We start from the raw sequence: 16,635 nt of genomic DNA, 5'->3' as shown, positions 1-16,635 counted from the left end.
CCAAAAAAAAATTAAAAAAAAGTATGTGAGGCCCACATGTCAGCTGCATATTTTTTCTTCTCGTTCTCTTCTCTTCTTCAGGGAGGCCGGTGGCGGGCAGAGCAACGGATGGAGGAATGGCGGCCGGAGTGCGGCGTCGCCTCGAGCGCCGCGACATGAAGAAGGAAGGGGAGGCGGCCGGCAGGAGATGGAGGAGAGGAGAGGAGCGAAGACGAGGACGGCGCGGCGACGGGGGACAGGGGGGGGGGGCACAACGTGGCGACGGGGACGACAAGGTGATGCGAAGAGCTCCCCAATTTTCAGTAGTTCCAACATCTATGAAACCAAAAGCAATGGGATACATCCAATTACGACCATCTATGGATGTGGCAGATGTTAAATGTCCATTCCATCTACCACTAAGTGCAGTTGAATCTATACTCCGTATTTTCTACATCCAGTTATAAACCCAGAAATGTAAGGACTTAATGCAAAAAAAACGATGAAAATATACCTTGCCATCAACCTCCTTAGTGTCAATCTCAATAACACTACTAGGGGACCTTTCCATGACTGCAGCTAGGGGTGGAAAAAAAGCTTAGGCTCGTGAGCTCAGCTCGGCTCGGCTTGAATGCCAAACGAGCCAAGCCCAAGCCTCCTTTTCCGCTCGTTCCTGAAACGAGCCGAGCCCGAGCTAGCTCGCGAGCCGCTTGATTTGGCTCGTGAGCCTAGGCCATCATGTATTTATATGGATGATTTTATTTTCTAGTGGAGTTATTATTTGTCAATATGTAATTTATTATCTATATTCTGATGAAATTAATATATAAAATTTTAATTTTACATGTTGATGATTTGTTATTGTTTTTCTTAATGATTACAAATTCTATAGCTTCAACGGAAGGCTCGCAAGCCAGCTCGAGTTGGCTCGAGCCAGGAAACGAGCCGAGCCGAGCTCATGTTTTAGCTCGTTTCCCAAACCGAGCCAAGCCAAGCCCAGCCTAGCTTGTTGCGAGCCATTGCAAGCAGAGCCGAGCCTGGCTTGGCTCGGCTCGTTTCCAGCCCTAACTGCAGCCCTCCACCTATATAACAACTGAAAACTCTCTTCCCATCCGCCATGCAATTCAATCATAGTCAATTTTCTCCCCCTAGCCACAATATCATATTTATTTGTGCATTTGTTGTCCTCCTGCAACTTGATTTGCAGTTCTTTAGGCCTCATATCTGAATCCTTCCTTAAAAAAATGGATAGCCTTGGAAGCAACCCAAGCACTTGTTGGTGTGGTAGTTTTCCTTCTGCCACTGGATGTACAAGTGTGCTTGTTGGTAAACACTGTTACTTGCATTTTAGACGTGACGTCTGTTAATAGCCGTGTAAATTATTAGTTTTCTACATGATATTAGTAAACTGAAAATTATGTATTAGTAATGAAAATTATTGGTAAACTGCATGACTGAAAATTATGTTAATATTCGTGGAAATTATTAGTTCAATAATACTACAAGATATGGATATATCTCATAAAGCATAAACAGAGTTGAATAAATATATTCAAGCAAATGCAAGGGCCTATGCGTTAAAAAACGTGGCAGTCTACCGGACTGATCTTAACCGTGTAAGCTCGATCCTGCGGTTGTCAATCACCACGTTTTTTTTTTCTAGGAACACGAATTCAATTTTCTTTTAGGATTTAGTTTGCTGCGTAGCCAAACAGCTTACTAGCAACTACTCCCTCCGTAAAAAAAAAAAAACTCAATTCTAAGTATGAACCTGGACATGTGATTAAGATTTTTCTTTTGGCACAGATGGAGTAAAATATATTTGTGAGAAAACATTGATACCTTAAAAATCAACTCCAAAAAACTGCAATAAGAAAAGCAACTTAAATTAATTTTTTTTGGGAGGAGACTTCAATTAAATTTTAACTCAGCTGATAAGCTGAAATGTAAAGGATGGAGCTGAATTCATTTCCTTTTCTTACGATACATCAGCACTGATTTTCAAGACATTTGCATTTAAACTTCACGTCCAAATTGCAATCTGACCACTTGCCAAAAAACAAGTACAACACACGTGGATTTGTGCGCATTTCACGGTGCAAATGTGAAAATGACAAGACATCTTTCACTTATTTTTTTTTCTAAAAGACACGAGGACAAATTAAGATTGCTCGTATTAATCAGACTGGATCGATCAAACGAGGACCAACTTGTCGCTGAGGTTCTTGCGGTAGACGTGGATGAGCCCCGTGTCGTCAACCTTCTGCAGCTTCTGCTTGAGGATCTCCTTGTACTCATCATCCTTGTTCTCTAACTTCGTCTTCAGCTTAACCTAATCATCCATAAAAAAGAAAATAAATTTAAATTCAAAATCCATCTGAATTCCACCAAAACATAAAACTTGTTTAGAGTGTATATGAAGGTATCAGACAAGCCATGAGCCATTAGAGAATTTAGGAAGAGAAATGAAATGAGCAAGAATGGATTGGTAATTTGGTACCCGTTTCTGGAAGAGCGCGAACTCGTCGGAGCTGAGCGAGCCGTCGCTGTTGGCGTCGAGGAGGCGCATGAGCTCCTCGGCGTCATGGCCGCCGGCGCCGAGGTCCTCCATGATCTCGGTTAGCTCCTCCATGCTGATCCTCCCGTCGCCGTTCTTGTCGAGCAGCTGGAACGCTCGCTCGACATTGCCGGCGGTGGCGGCGGAGGCGGCGGCGGTTGTTTGACCACCGTCGCCGGCTGGCTCGTCGCGGAGGTGCTGAGCTGCCACCTCCGCCGCCGCCAGCATGATGGCCTTGAGCCTCTTGGCCTCCTCAGGATCGGTGAGGCCGCCCTTGTAGAGCGCGTGCGACGCCTGGCCGCCGACGGCGGCCATGTCCATCTCCCTGGTGCGCACCTGGATCTCCATCAGCGGCCTCTTCTTCCCCTCCGGCCCCGGCTCGCTCATGTCGACGGCGACGTGCAAGCTCCGGTACCCGTTCCCCTTGGGACGCGTGATGTAGTCCTTGGTCCTCGCCGGCACGTCCTTCCACATGGCCTTGATCACCTCGTGCGTCCGCAGGCATGCCCTGTCGCCGCCGTCGCCGTCGCCGCCGCCGCCGCCGCCGGGGCGAGGGTCCAGGATGACGCGCATGCCGAGGATGTCGTTCACGTCCTCCGGCCGCCGGCCGTCCTTCACCAGCTTCTTCATGGTGCTGAACCGGCTCTTGTACCGGCCCATGACGTCGACGCCGGTGACGGTGCAGCGGAGCTCGTCGTCGGCGGTGAGCGCGCGGAGGAGCTCCTCCTTGGACGCGGCGATGACGCGCTTGCAGTCGTCTTCTTGGCTGCTCAGCCACTGGTCGATGTGGGCGTAGGCCTGCGGGTACAGGCGCTGGAAGGAGAGGTCCTCGAGCTCCAGCGACAGCTCGCCGGCGCCGACGGCGTGCGCCAGCAGCGCGAACACCTTGAGCACCTCAAGCGAGGTGGTCCGCTGCTGGTGCTTGGGGAGGACGTCGAGGTGCTTCATGGCGTCGAGCTTGACGGCGAGCTCCAGGATGACGGCGCGGATGTCGTAGCTGGAGAGGCACCGCTTCCGCAGCGCGCTCGCGGCCTCCTCGTCGGCGACGTCGACCTCCGACGGCGCGCGCTTCACCTTGAGGCTCTCTTCCACCAGACCGGCGGCGCTGGCACCGAGCTGCGCCTCGACGTCGGCCATGGCGAGTGCCCCGGTATCCAGAGCTCCCCTCACCATGCCAGCCGAGATGACCTCCGCGTCCATCTGGAGGTCGGCGAGGGAGGCGGCGACCACGAGCGCACGGGAGACGGACTGGCCGCCGCCGCCATCGCCGCCGCCGTCGCGGAGCGCGGGAAGCGCCAGCTTGAGCGCGCGGAAGAGAAGCCGCGACGACGACGAGGTCGCCACGTCCTCCCCCATCCGCTCCGTCAGTCCATTGAACACGCCAAGAAGCTCCGCCATCAGCCGCCCGCCGCTTCCCGCCGGAGCCAGCCGGCGCGTCGACGGACGACGAACCTCGCCGGCGGCACCATGGTCATGCCCAACTCCAGGTGCGTCAATGGCGACGGCGACGGCGACCGTCTCATTGACACCGGCGTTCGCCATCTTGTTGATCACCACTCACCAGCGGCTAGCTAGCAAGCAACAACCAAACACAATACCCTTGCTTAGTTGCTTACATGACCCAATGTTGTGAATGATATGACATACTATAAAACAGATCATGTGATCAATGTGCAAGATTTGAAAAGAATATTGTACATGCCGTTGCACATGCACGGGGAAGAAAGAAATATTGTCACACTCAAACACTTGGTCTACTTGAACGCAAAATATCTTCTTAGGATGTACCTACGCAGATTGATGCGGTTTTTTAAAGGAATTCAGAAGAAGCATTCCGAACATTCAACACATGTGGGTATGTATAATCAGCAGTATTTGAAAATGTTAAGCTCCAGTTCCAGTTCACAAGCTGTTTGTCACCCAGCTCCTTGTAGAGTTATCCATTCTTTCTATAAAGTTAAGACCCAAAGCTGCCTCCTTAATTCGCAAAGTCATCAACATTATATTAGCCGTTCGATCAATATATGCATCAGATATACACCATTGCATCCCTCATCCTCTTGTCCAGCATGCATGGTAATCACCTTGCTCCTTTCCATTCCCCTCCCTTAATCACATGCATTAATTTACAGTAGAAACCGTTAAATTAATTGGGACATGAGGTGTAATGGTTAATACGATTCATGTGCCTCTTGCGATTCTTCCAAACCTTTTAATAAGCCCATTTGCAATCCCCACTGTAACCAAGTCTCTTCCCCCTTTGCATGAATCTTTTCATCGTACTTTGGATTCCATTTGGTAAGCCTGAATTTAATCTTTATTTGATCGGATTCTATTTGAGTATACATTATAATTTGAACCAAGCAGGAGCACTATCGAAGTTTTGTCGATTGGTTTATCTAAACTTGAAGAAAGAATCCCTATCCTATGCATTTACTGTTGTTTTAATTTCTTAAGAAAAGATTTGTCATACTTACAGCCAATACTTCTATTTCCTATCACTTTAATTTATTTGAGCAGTTGCTCATGCCCAACTCCAGGCGTGTCGGCGGCGATCACTACCGTCTCATTGACACCGACGTTCGCCATCTTGTTGATCACCACTTGCCAGCGGCTAGCAAGCAATAACCTAACACAATGCCCTTGCTTAGGCTGTGTTTAAATCTAAAGTTTGGATCCAAACTTCAGTCCTTTTTCATCACATCAACCTGTCATACACACACAACTTTTCAGTCACATCATCTTCAATTTCAACCAAAATCCAAACTTTGCGCTGAACTAAACACAGCCTTAGTTGCTTTTACAAGACCCAATGTTGTGAATGATTTGACATACTATAAAACAGATCATGTGATCAATGTGCAAGATTTGAAAAGAATAATGTACATGCCGTTGAACATGCACGGGGAAGAAAGAAATATTGTCACACTCAAACACTTGGGCCTGTTTGGTTGTTGCCCTGAGGAGAATTTGCCTGGCCTGAGAGTAGCCTGACTCATTTTACTTCTTGTTTGGTTGCTACCCTGAGACCGTCTCCCTCTCGCCTGGCCTGACGCATTGACGCACGCAATTAGCCTGAGTCAGGCGACCAAAATCGGTCGCCTGAGCTCCAGGCGTAGCACCGTTTGTGGATTACAATGTAATCTCTCTCAGCTACACGAAAGTCACTGCCGTATGAAGCTCCCACCGTCGCACAAAGCTGGCTCGCGTGGATCCCGGGCACCGCGGCCGTTGTCGTCGCTGTTCCGCCCATCCGGCGAAGCCCCTGCCGCCGTCGCTGTCGTCGTGCGATGCTACCGCCCCTTTTCAGATCTAGCTTCCCGCAAAGCTTCCGGCGAGGCTGTCGAATCCCGTCGTTTGCTGTGGCCTCTTCGCGCGAAGCTTCCGCCGAGGCTGCCGATTGTTTGGTTCATGAAGAAAGCTGCGGACTTGGCGATTGAAGCTCACAGCTGCAAAAGATCAATAAAGATCTAATTTGCTATAGGTATTGCTAGATTTAGGGGTTCGTCTTCCTTGTATTATTCTCTTAATTATTTTCCCCTTATTTTTTGGTATGGGATTGATTTGATTTTGCTTATGGAAAGCTGGGTACATATGGATTTTAGTTGGATGGACGATGCTGCCGAGATTTACATCTTCATGTTTAACACTTTACTTAGCAGTAATCATCTAGAGCAAATCACTTGTTTTTCTTCTCAGGTAGCTGCGACAAACCAAACAAGCACAACCTCAGGCCGCCTGACCAGGTCGTGTTCCTGAACTTCTCGTATGCCTATCAGGCATGGAAATTCTTCAGGCACGGTGTCGATGGCACCAACCAAACAGGCTTGGTCTACTTGAACGCAAAATATCTTCTTAGGATGTACCTACGCAGATTGATGTGGTTTTTAAAAGGAGTTCAGAAGAAGCATTCCGAACATTCAACACATGTGTGTATGTATAATCAGCAGTATTTGAAAATGTTAAGCTCCAGTTCCAGTTCACAAGCTGATTGTCACCCAGCTCCTTGTAGAGTTATAGACCTATATAGGTTGTGTTCGCTGGAATGGGTTGGGAACCCATCTCCCGCGCAAGAAAAACGGAGCGTTACATTAGCACGTGATTAATTAAGTACTCTCTCCGTCCAAAAAAAACTTAACCTAGGAGGGGATGTGACCCATCCTAGGACAATGAATCTGGACTATCCTTTGTCTATATTCATTATTCTAGGAGAGGTCAGATCCCCTCCTAGGTTAAGTTTTTTTTTTTTTGGAACGGAGGGAGTATTAGCTATTTTTTTTTAAAATGGATCAATATAATTTTTTAAGCAACTTTCGTACAGAAAATTTTTACAAAAACGCGCGGAAAACGAGGCGGAAAACGAGGCGGAGGGAGTTGGGAACTAGACTTACGAAGAGAGCCATAGTATATATACATGTTAATATATAAACCCCACGCTGTGAATCATCTGCAGCTTCTCATTAGTTAGATCTGAAATATATGGCCATATGGCCCGAGGGCTAACGGCCCGACCCAAGCACGGCCTGGCCCGACTGGGGTCGTGCCCGTGCTAGCCCGGCCCGATAGCTGTGCCATGCCTAGGCTGCTCCCTCGGCACGGTGGGTCGGCACGGCCCATCACGATCGAAGAAAAATAATAGAGGGACCCAAAATAGACTTAATCAACTATATAAGGCAAGGCCCAAAGAGATGAGGAATACAAAATAGACTTATTTTCCAGCCATATAGTCACAGCCCAAAGAGTTGAGGGAGGAAAATAGACTTATTTTGTGGAGAAGCACAATGCGCTGTCGTGCCTGCGGGCTGGCCCGGCACGACTCGAGTCTTATTGGACCGTGCCTGGGCCATGTGTGCAGCCCGTGGACTGGCACGGCACGGCCCGACCTCCCAAGTGACCTCGGCCCAGGCACGGCCATGCCTAGCCGGACGGTCCATTTGGCCATCTATATCATCTGATAAGATGGAAGATGATATAAGATGGAACGTTTCAATGATATCAAGTTTGGGACACTCTAGAGCATTTCCAGAGTGATCGCTGCAAATATAATTTCACACTTTCAGTGTTAATGAAAAATAGTACCCAACTTGATTAACCTTTTTTATTCCGATTAACATGGTAATTTTTATGTTGAGAAAGCAAACACAGTGGCTTCTTTTAGTATTCTTTTAACATACAATAGAACAAAGATATAAAATTTTGTATTTGTTTCTCTCCTTCCCTACATTTTCAGACTAATATTGGAATTTTCTGCTGTCCAAATTGCCATGCTTACAGACCATATTATGGAGTATGAACGATTTGACATATTATCATAATGAGATATTTCCTTATATGCCACTGAAAATTGGTCTGATCCCTTATATGCCACTGAAAATTGGCTCTTTCCTTATATGCCATTGGTCCAAATGCCACTACCGTCATTTGACCGTGTGTTGACCGTTAACTCTCAAGTAAAAAAGACATATTTGCCCTCTCTGAGTTGTTAGGCATGCCCTATACTCAGAAGGGTAAATACGTCTTTTTTCCTTGAGAATTAACGGTCAACACACGGTCAACTGATGGGAGTGGCATGAGAGGGTGTGCAAATTTGGATCAATGGCATATAAGGGAAGAGCCAATTTTAAATGGCATATAAGGGATCAGACCAATTTTCAGTGGCATATAAGGGATTCTCTCTATTATAATACAGATAATGCGATCAATGTGCAAGAGTTAAGAACAGAACAATATATGTGCCATTCATCATGCCAGCATGGGGAATAAAGAAATACTGTCACACTCACACACCTGGTCTACTTCAATTTAAAATATATTTCTTTGGATGTATCTACGCAGATTTGTGTTTTTAAGGAATTCAGAGGATGCATTCTGATTTCTGAACATTCAACACATGCGGGAATATTTCAGCAGTATTTGGATGTCATCATCGCAGTAAGCATAGTGACGGTGGTTTGGTTTAGTTGAGTAACTCACTGTTAAGTTCCAGTTTCAGCTCACAAGCAGTATGTCACCCGCTCCTTGCATTATACCTGAATAAGACCTGTGTATAGATGGCCAAATGGGCCACCGGGTCCAGTATGGACTAGGCACGACTGGGCCTGGGCTGAGGCTAGTCAGCCCAGCACGGCCCAACCAACACGCCGGGCTGGGCTGTGCTTGCCTATGGGCTGCACCCACGGTCTAGGCCGACCCGAAGGGACGATAGCCCATCGTGCTTCTCTATTAAGTAAGTCTATTTTCCTCCCTCATCCTTTGGGCTGTGTCTTATATGGATGGAATAAATCTATTTTGTATATCTCTTGTCTTTGGGCTGTACCTCAAATGGCTGAAGTAAGTTTATGATGGATCCCTCAACTATTTTTCTTTGGTCGTGCCGGCCCACCGTGCCGAGGGAGCAGCCTAGGCATGGCCCGGCTGTCGGGCCGGGCCGAGCCGACACGAGCACGACCCCAGTTGGGCTATGCCGTACTTGGGCCGAGCTGTCGGGCCTCGAGCCATATGGCCATCCATAGACTTGCGACATCAATCGTCTCTGACTCTCATCAATTAAATCTGATAAGATGGAACTTATTAAGGTATCATTAGTTTTGGACACCAAAGAGGGGGGCCCTAATGGGCGATCGCCTGGGCGATCGGATCCGGCCCCCCCTCCCCCTATACTCCTCCCTCCTCTCCCCTATTCCTCCTCCCCTTCTCCTCTTTCTACTACAGTAGACTACACAAAATTATTTGAAAAATAAAAGTTAGAAAAATTTATGTATAGAAATACTATATATAAAAAATTTGAATTCAAATTCAAATTTGAATCGGGTATGTAAACTTTTGACTTATAAACTTTGGGTCTATAAACTTTAGGTGTATAAACTTTAGATGTATAGAAATACTATGTATAGAAAATATTTGAATTCAAATTCAAATTTGAATCAGATATAATTCAAATTCAAATTTGAATCGGGTATATAAACTTTAGGTCTATAAACTTTAGGTCTATAAACTTTAGGTGTATAAACTTTAGATGTATAGAAATACTATATATGAAAAATATTTAAATTCAAATTCAAATTTGAATCGGATATTTGAATTCAAATTCAAATTTGAAATGGGTATATAAACTTTTGACTTATAAACTTTAGGTCTATAAAATTTAGATGTATAGAAATACTATATATATAAAAATATTTGAATTCAAATTCAAATTTGAATAGGATGTATAAACTTTTGACTTATAAATTTTTGGTCTCTAAACTTTAGATGTGTAAACTTTAGGTGCATAAATTTACTAAAATAGGAAAGTAATGCGGTGCCAAAAAAGGAAACAAGGTGGAGAGGTGGAGGGAGGGGGGGGGGGGGGAGGGGCGTGCAAAAATTGATCGCCCTGGGCGAGCTCGCCCAGTAGCATTCCCGCACCAAAGAGCATTTCCAGAGTGATTGCTGCAAATATAAATGCTCCCTCCATCCCAAAGGCTTAACCACTCACAACACAAATACCAATAAAACATTTAATACTTTCTTGGTTGGATCGCATTGATACATACAAGCAATGTGATTGGAAGGTTTAATGGTATATGATTTGAAATAAATCAATTCTATTGGACCAAGAGGTGCTAGTTAATGTATACATGCATGCACGCCTTATATTACGAGACACGAGAGAAAAATGGCTGTGCCTTATAATTTGGGATGGAGGGAGTAATGTCTAATTACCTGTCTCTGGAAATGGAATGACTCGAATTCATCAGAGCTCAAGGAGCTAGCCATGGCTGTTTGCATCAAGAAGAAGCACAGCTCCTTTGAATCTTTGCCCCAGCAACAAGATCTTCCATCACCTCAGTGAACTCCTCAATGCTGCTCCTCCCATCGCAAAACTGCTAACTCTTCCGCGGCCTGCATGACAGCCTTGAACCCTTGAGTCTCTCAGCCTGGACGAAATAATTGAAGGGAAATTCCTGGCTTTACCAAATTTAGCAAGTTCTCACTCCTTCCTAGTATACATTAGGAAAGCAGCTATTTTTTCCCCATGTGATCACTTCTGTGAGTCTGAATGAGAACAGTAAGATAATACTGAATGGTGACGGGACCCATCTCTCATCCACAATCCAGTTGCACGTTGCATGATGCCAGGACCATATCTATCCTCTGCCAAAATGGTCCGTACTCTTCCTCATGACAGCCAAAAACCACATCCTGCATCGTCAGATCTCCGCAGAGCGCATGGAAAACGCCATGGTACAACGCGATGGAGTCATGGCTAGGTCCATCTTGCCATCAACCAACCTTCTCCAGGCATTGCTCACCGCGAACCGGGGGGTGCCACCCCTATGTCGCCATTTCGTCGAACACCTCACGCGCATGCGCCCGCTCGGTCGCTCGGCAACGAGCAGGTCACAGCAGGCAATTGCACCTGCTCTACGCCGCCGCTGCCCTCTTTACCCAATCTCCTAAATCTCCGTCAGTCACCACCTCCCGTACCAAGAACTTCTCCCGCAGAAGCGCGTCGAACGGGCAGCCGCCCGCGGCGCGCAGCCCAACCGAGAAAAAGGAGCTTCCAGAGAGCTCCATGCCCGCCCGCTGCGACCACCGGAGCGCCTCACCCGATCAAAAGGCGGGGTGCGCGGCCGAGTAGAAGCGGAAGCGGAGGCGGAGGCGGAGGCGGCATCTCTTCTTCGTCGAGAAGATGGCGGGGTGGGCGCCGGCGCCGGCGCGCGGTGGTGATTGAACTTCGAAATCGTCGACCGTTGCGAGACAGGGAGTTACGGGTGGAATACGAAAAAAAATCAGGGGTGTATTCGTTGCAAATACATGACCGGATTCAGGACTGGTTAATCTTGACCGTGCAAGCTCGATCCAACGGTCACTCATATCATCACGGGCTTGTTTGGTTTAGAGGCAATCATTTGGTTTACCAAATTTAATACTATAGAATTTAAACTAGTGTGGACAAAAATTGGTAACAAAGCAAAACATTTACTCTCTCCGTTTCAGGCTATAAGACGTTTTAACTTTGGTCAAAGTTAAACTGTTTTAAATTTGACTAAGTTTATAGACAAATATAGTAATATTTATAATACTAAATTAGTGCCATCAAATCAATAATTGAATATATTTTCATAATAAATTTGTCTTGGGTTGATAATGTTATTATTTTTTCTATAAACTTGATAAAACTTAAAGTAGTTTGATTTTGACCAAAGTCAGAGTTATTAAATATTATTAAAGTTGTCAAAGTTTTGGTTCCAAACAAGCCCAAAAAAACACTTCTGACAACTACATTTCCTCTTTAAAAAAACACCTATATGGTTTACCTTAAACAGTTTTACCATTTACATCCAAATCTTAATCATGAAGAGGTAAAATAATTTTCAAATATTTTTTTGTGAAAACATTAAACACCATTGCCTGCGATTTCAAGTATTATGCAATTATTTTACTATAAAATAAAATTGGTTGTTCTACTGTCCACATTGCCTTGATTACACGACCTTATGTTATGAACGATCTGACGTATTATAAAACAGACCATGCAATCGGTGTGCAAGAGGTATGAAAAAGAACAATATATATGACATTCAACATGCATGGCGAATAAAGAAATACTGCCACACTCACACACCATCTGCCCATCTGGTATCCTTAATTTCAACTCAAAATACTTTTTGGATGAACCTATGCAAAATTATGTTCTTTTCTTAAGGAATTCAGAGGAATGCATTAGTCTCAACAGTAAACAAATGCCGGTATAGTCAGCAAGAATTTGATACGTTCCGTCTTTATTAGATTGATCTGACGAGAGATGTTGATCTCCTGTACATTAGGAAAACAGCTATTTTTCCCCATGTGATCAGTGCTGTGACAAAGGCAGGGCAGGCCATGGATGAGAACACTGAAGATAACATAACACTGACTCGATCTGAAATAATGATGGTACCCACCTCTCGTCCACCATCCAATTCCACCTGCCATGCCCATGCTTTATCATCTCAGGACCATTATATCCTCTGCCAAAATTGATTCATACTCTTTCCTCATGACAACCAAAACCGCATCCCGCATTATCGATGCTCTGGCGCCTACAATACGAATGCGGCAGCTTCTTGGCAGGAACATCTTGCCGTCAATCAACCTTGTTCAGGCATTGCTTTACCACGAACCGGGGTTGTCACCCCCGCGTGGCCATTTCGTCGAGCACCTCGAGCGCATGCGGCCGCCCGGACAATCTGCAACGAGTAGGTCGTAGCAGGCAAATCACTGAACTGAACCACGCCTAGCTTTACGCTGCCGCTGTCCTTTCCCCCATTCCTAAAGCGCCGTCACCCACCGCTCCTCGCATCCAGAACTTCTCACGCAGAAGCGCGTCGAACGGCGGCCGGCGGCTGGCTGCGCCGGCGCCGCGCACACCCCAAACCAATTGCGCGCGGCCGGTGAATAAAAGAACTTCCAGAAGAGCGCCCTGCCCGTCCGATGCCACCACCGGTGTGCCTCCTCCTCCGATCAAAAGCGGCAAGCGCGGCGGAGAAGCGGAATCGGAGGAGGCATTTCGTCGAGCTAATGGCGGGTGCGGCGGCGGCGGCGGTAGGTGTTTGAATTCGTCGACCGTTGCGGCGTTGCGACCCTGCGAGGCTGCAGTACTGGTTAATCTTGACCGTGCAAGCTTGATCCAACGGCCGTGTCTACTCTTGTTTCCCGTAATCTTCTCACAAGTACTTGGTTAGGATTTACATCCAAATCTTAGTAATTAATGAAGAGGTGAAATAATTTCCATTGAAACTTCCGTGAAAATATTAATCAAACACAATTGCCTTTCAATTTTACTTTAAAAAGCATTTTGGTACCTTATTACCGTTCAGCATCCAAATAAATTATTACAGGCTTACAGATTCCATTAACATGAATTGATTCATACAAGACGAAAACATCAACATCAACCCAGATTGGGATTTGCATGCAATCAATGATCTTCAAATTGACGCCGAAACCACAACCAAATATCACCAGATCGATTTTGCAGCTCGTTTGTTCAGCCGGAGACGAGCTTGTCGCTGAGGTTCTTGCGGTAGACGTGGATGAGCCCCGTGTCGTCGACCTTCTGCAGCTTCTGCCTGAGGATCTCCTTGTACTCATCATCCTTGTCCTCCAACTTCGCCTTCAGCTCAACCTGATGTCATGTAAATCGCCCGAATTTTAAAAACGGTCAAAATTTGTATGAATTCTAATAGCAAATTAAATGAAGCAAATTTGGAGTTTGGGCTTGACATGGTAGTCGAGATTTGGAATAATTTGGTACCCGTTTTTGGAAGAGGGCGAACTCGTCGGAGCTGAGCGAGCCGTCGTTATTGTCGTCGAGGAGGCGCATGAGCTCCTCGGCGTCCTTGCCGCCGGCGCCGAGGTCCTCCATGAGCTCCGTCAGCTCCTCCATGCTGATCCTCCCGTCGCCGTTCTTGTCCAGCAACCGGAATGCTCGCTCGATGTTGCCGGCGCTGGCGGCGGCTGCGGCGGCGGCAGGGACTCCGGTCTGGTCGCCGGTGGCTGGCTCGTCGCGGAGGTGCTGCGCTGCAACCTCTGCCGCCGCCAGCATGATGTCCTTGAGCCTTTTCGCCTGCAGAACATAAATTATTTGGATATATTTTGATCGAGAACAAAATTAATTATTTCTATTCAAATTTGAACAAAAAATGTTTAATTTTAACTTTTCTTAAAGAAATTTTGCATCTATTATAGTACCCTGTTTTTCCTAATATTTCATGTATAGAACATGTGCTGGTGCCTCTTACCCGTGTGATAAAGAGAGCATTTATGGGTGTATAAATGATGCGCGCGTGCTTTTTCTATATGTAATTATCCATCATTTCGGGTTTGTTCTAAGTTAAATGTTTGTATCTTTACCATCCATTTATCGAAATTCATATAGTTTAATATCGTAAATATATGTTATTAGATTCACAATGAGAAACTCTTTCACAATATATAATTCACATATTTTTAAACTACACAATTCTTTTAATAAAATAATAGTCAAATATAAAAATGTCTGACTTAATAAAATTTATAACGATAAATTATTTGAAACAGAGTAAGTAAAAAAGAAAATTCACCTCTTCAGGATCCGCGAGGCAGCCCTTGTAGAGGGCGTGGCCAAAGACGGCGGCGTCGTTCATCTCCTTGGTGCGGATCTGGACCTCCATCAGCGGCCTCTTCTTCCCCTCCGGCCCCGGCTCGCTCATGTCGACGGCGATGTGCAAGCTCCGGTACCCGTCCCCCTTGGGCCGCGCGATGTAGTCCTTGGTCCTCGCCGGCACGTCCTTCCACATCCCCTTGATCACCTCGTGCGTCCTGATGCACGCGCGGTGGCCGTCGCCGGCGCCGGCGCGGTGGTCCAGGATGACGCGCATGCCGAGGATGTCGTGCACGTCCTCCGGCCGCCGCCCGTCCTTCACCAGCTTCTTCATGGCGCTGAACCGGCTCTTGTATCGGCCTTTGACGTCGAAGCCGGCGACGGTGTGGCGGAGCTCGTCGTCGGCGGCGAGCGCCTGGAGGAGGTCGTCCTTGCAGGTGGCGAGGACGCGCTTGCAGTCGTCTTCTTGGCCGCTCAGCCATTGGTCCACCTGGGCGTAGGCCTGCGGGTAGAGGCGCCAGAAGGAGAGGTCCTCGAGCTCCTTGGAGAGCGCGCCGGCGCCGACGGCGTGCGCCAGCGGCGCGAACACCTTGAGCACCTCCAGCGAGGTGGTGCGCTGCTGGTGCTTGGGGACGCCGTCGAGGTGCTTCATGGCGTCGAGCCTGATGGCGAGCTCGAGGATGACGGCGCGGACGTCGTAGCCGGAGAGGATCCGGTTGCGCACCGCGCTCGCCGCCTCCTCGTCGGCGACGTCGACCCGCGACGGCGCGTTCTTCACGTCGAGGCTCTCGAGGAGCAGCGCGGCGGCGCCCGGCCCGAGCTGCGCCTCGGCGTCGGCCATGGCCACCGCGCCGGCGTCCATCGCCTGCCTCACGATCCCCGCCGAGATGACCTCGGCGTCCATCTGGAGGTCGGCGAGGGACGCCGCGACGATGAGCGCGCGGGCGAGGGAGCGTCCGCCGGCGGCGTCGCGGAGCGCGGGCAGCGCCAGCTTGAGCGCGCGGAAGAGGAGGGTCCACGACGACGAGGTGGCGACGTCGTCCCCCATCCGCTCCGTCAGCCCGTTGAACACGCCGAGCAGCTCCGCCATCAGCCGCCCGCCGCTGCCCGCCGGAGTCAGCCGCGGCGCCGGCGCGTGGTGCTCGACGTCAGGCGCCACCGCGGCCGCGGCCGGGTCGACGACGACGACCTCACCGCCGGCGCTCGCCATCGTCTCTCGTCTACTCGCCGGAGGTTGCAAAGCTTCTTGAGGATAGTTCACTCCGGCTGCATATATTATCCTACCTAGCTTGGATATATATAGTCTTAGCTGTGACTGATCATGGCCACGTTCTCGGCGTGTTGAGGTAAAGAAAAGGAAAGAAAGGAAATAATGCAGCAACTCCAACAAATGATATTAGACCAAACAATTATTGTTTCACATTATCTTTTTTTTTTCAAAAAAATGGTGGCTGGTTCTTTTTGGAAAGGAATTTATGAATACTTTAAACGGTGACATGCATGTTTTTCAAGTACAATACATCTTACACGTTGTTTACATGTAATCATGGTGTGGATTCTAAACTCGATCTCAGTGGCGGACACACCCATTAGTCAGGGTGGGTCGGCCGTCCCGAGAATTTTCAGAATATAACACCCAATACGCACTACTTTCAGGATTTATCACCCAATTCGCACTACTTTCAGAATACACCACTAGAGTGCGAATTTTCTTCGTTCCGTAACACTCCGTCCTCCCAACGACGCCCGTCGTCAGTTCATCCATCTCGCGCCGTTTGCCCGCACAAATCTGGCTGCCGGCGAGCTCGTCCTCCCCCACGCCGGCGAGCTCGTACTCCCCCCACCGGCGAGCTCGTCCTCCCCCACGCCGGCGAGCTCGTCCTTCCCCACGCCGGCGAGCTCGTCCCCGAGCTCAGCCGCCGCCGCACCGGGCTGCCGCCACCGCGCCCCGAGCCGGCGCCGGTCCAACCTCCGCCGCCGGAGCTCGACG

At 48.0% G+C, this 16,635-nt stretch overlaps 2 protein-coding genes across 3 annotated transcripts; both read right to left on the bottom strand.

Annotated features, from left to right (window-relative positions):
* Window positions 1–1,894: 1,894 nt before the first annotated feature.
* LOC9270381 (probable GTP diphosphokinase CRSH3, chloroplastic) lies at window positions 1,895–10,404 on the bottom strand. 2 transcript variants are annotated; one of them, XM_066310293.1, is made up of 3 exons: window positions 10,241–10,404; window positions 2,480–4,107; window positions 1,895–2,311 (listed from the first exon to the last, which is right to left on the bottom strand). In XM_066310293.1, exons 2-3 carry the CDS (start codon window positions 4,076–4,078, stop codon window positions 2,174–2,176), a joined length of 1,737 nt encoding a protein of 578 aa, XP_066166390.1. In that variant the 5' UTR covers window positions 4,079–4,107; window positions 10,241–10,404; the 3' UTR covers window positions 1,895–2,173. The 2 variants fall into 2 exon arrangements, with proteins under 2 accessions (XP_066166390.1, NP_001391825.1); NM_001404896.1 differs by lacking the exon at window positions 10,241–10,404 and having other exon boundaries at window positions 1,915–2,311; window positions 2,480–4,282.
* Window positions 10,405–13,268: 2,864 nt separating this feature from the next.
* LOC4337890 (probable GTP diphosphokinase CRSH2, chloroplastic) lies at window positions 13,269–16,007 on the bottom strand. Its single transcript, NM_001420094.1, has 3 exons — window positions 14,626–16,007; window positions 13,818–14,129; window positions 13,269–13,688 (listed from the first exon to the last, which is right to left on the bottom strand). The coding sequence occupies exons 1-3, from the start codon at window positions 15,853–15,855 to the stop codon at window positions 13,551–13,553; spliced, it is 1,680 nt and encodes a 559-aa protein (NP_001407023.1). The 5' UTR covers window positions 15,856–16,007; the 3' UTR covers window positions 13,269–13,550.
* Between the last annotated feature and the right edge of the window lie 628 nt (window positions 16,008–16,635).

Source organism: Oryza sativa, chromosome 5 (assembly GCF_034140825.1).
Source record: "Oryza sativa Japonica Group chromosome 5, ASM3414082v1".
NCBI classification, from domain to species: Eukaryota; Viridiplantae; Streptophyta; class Magnoliopsida; order Poales; family Poaceae; genus Oryza; species Oryza sativa.
This window is presented reverse-complemented; position numbering and strand designations above follow the sequence as displayed.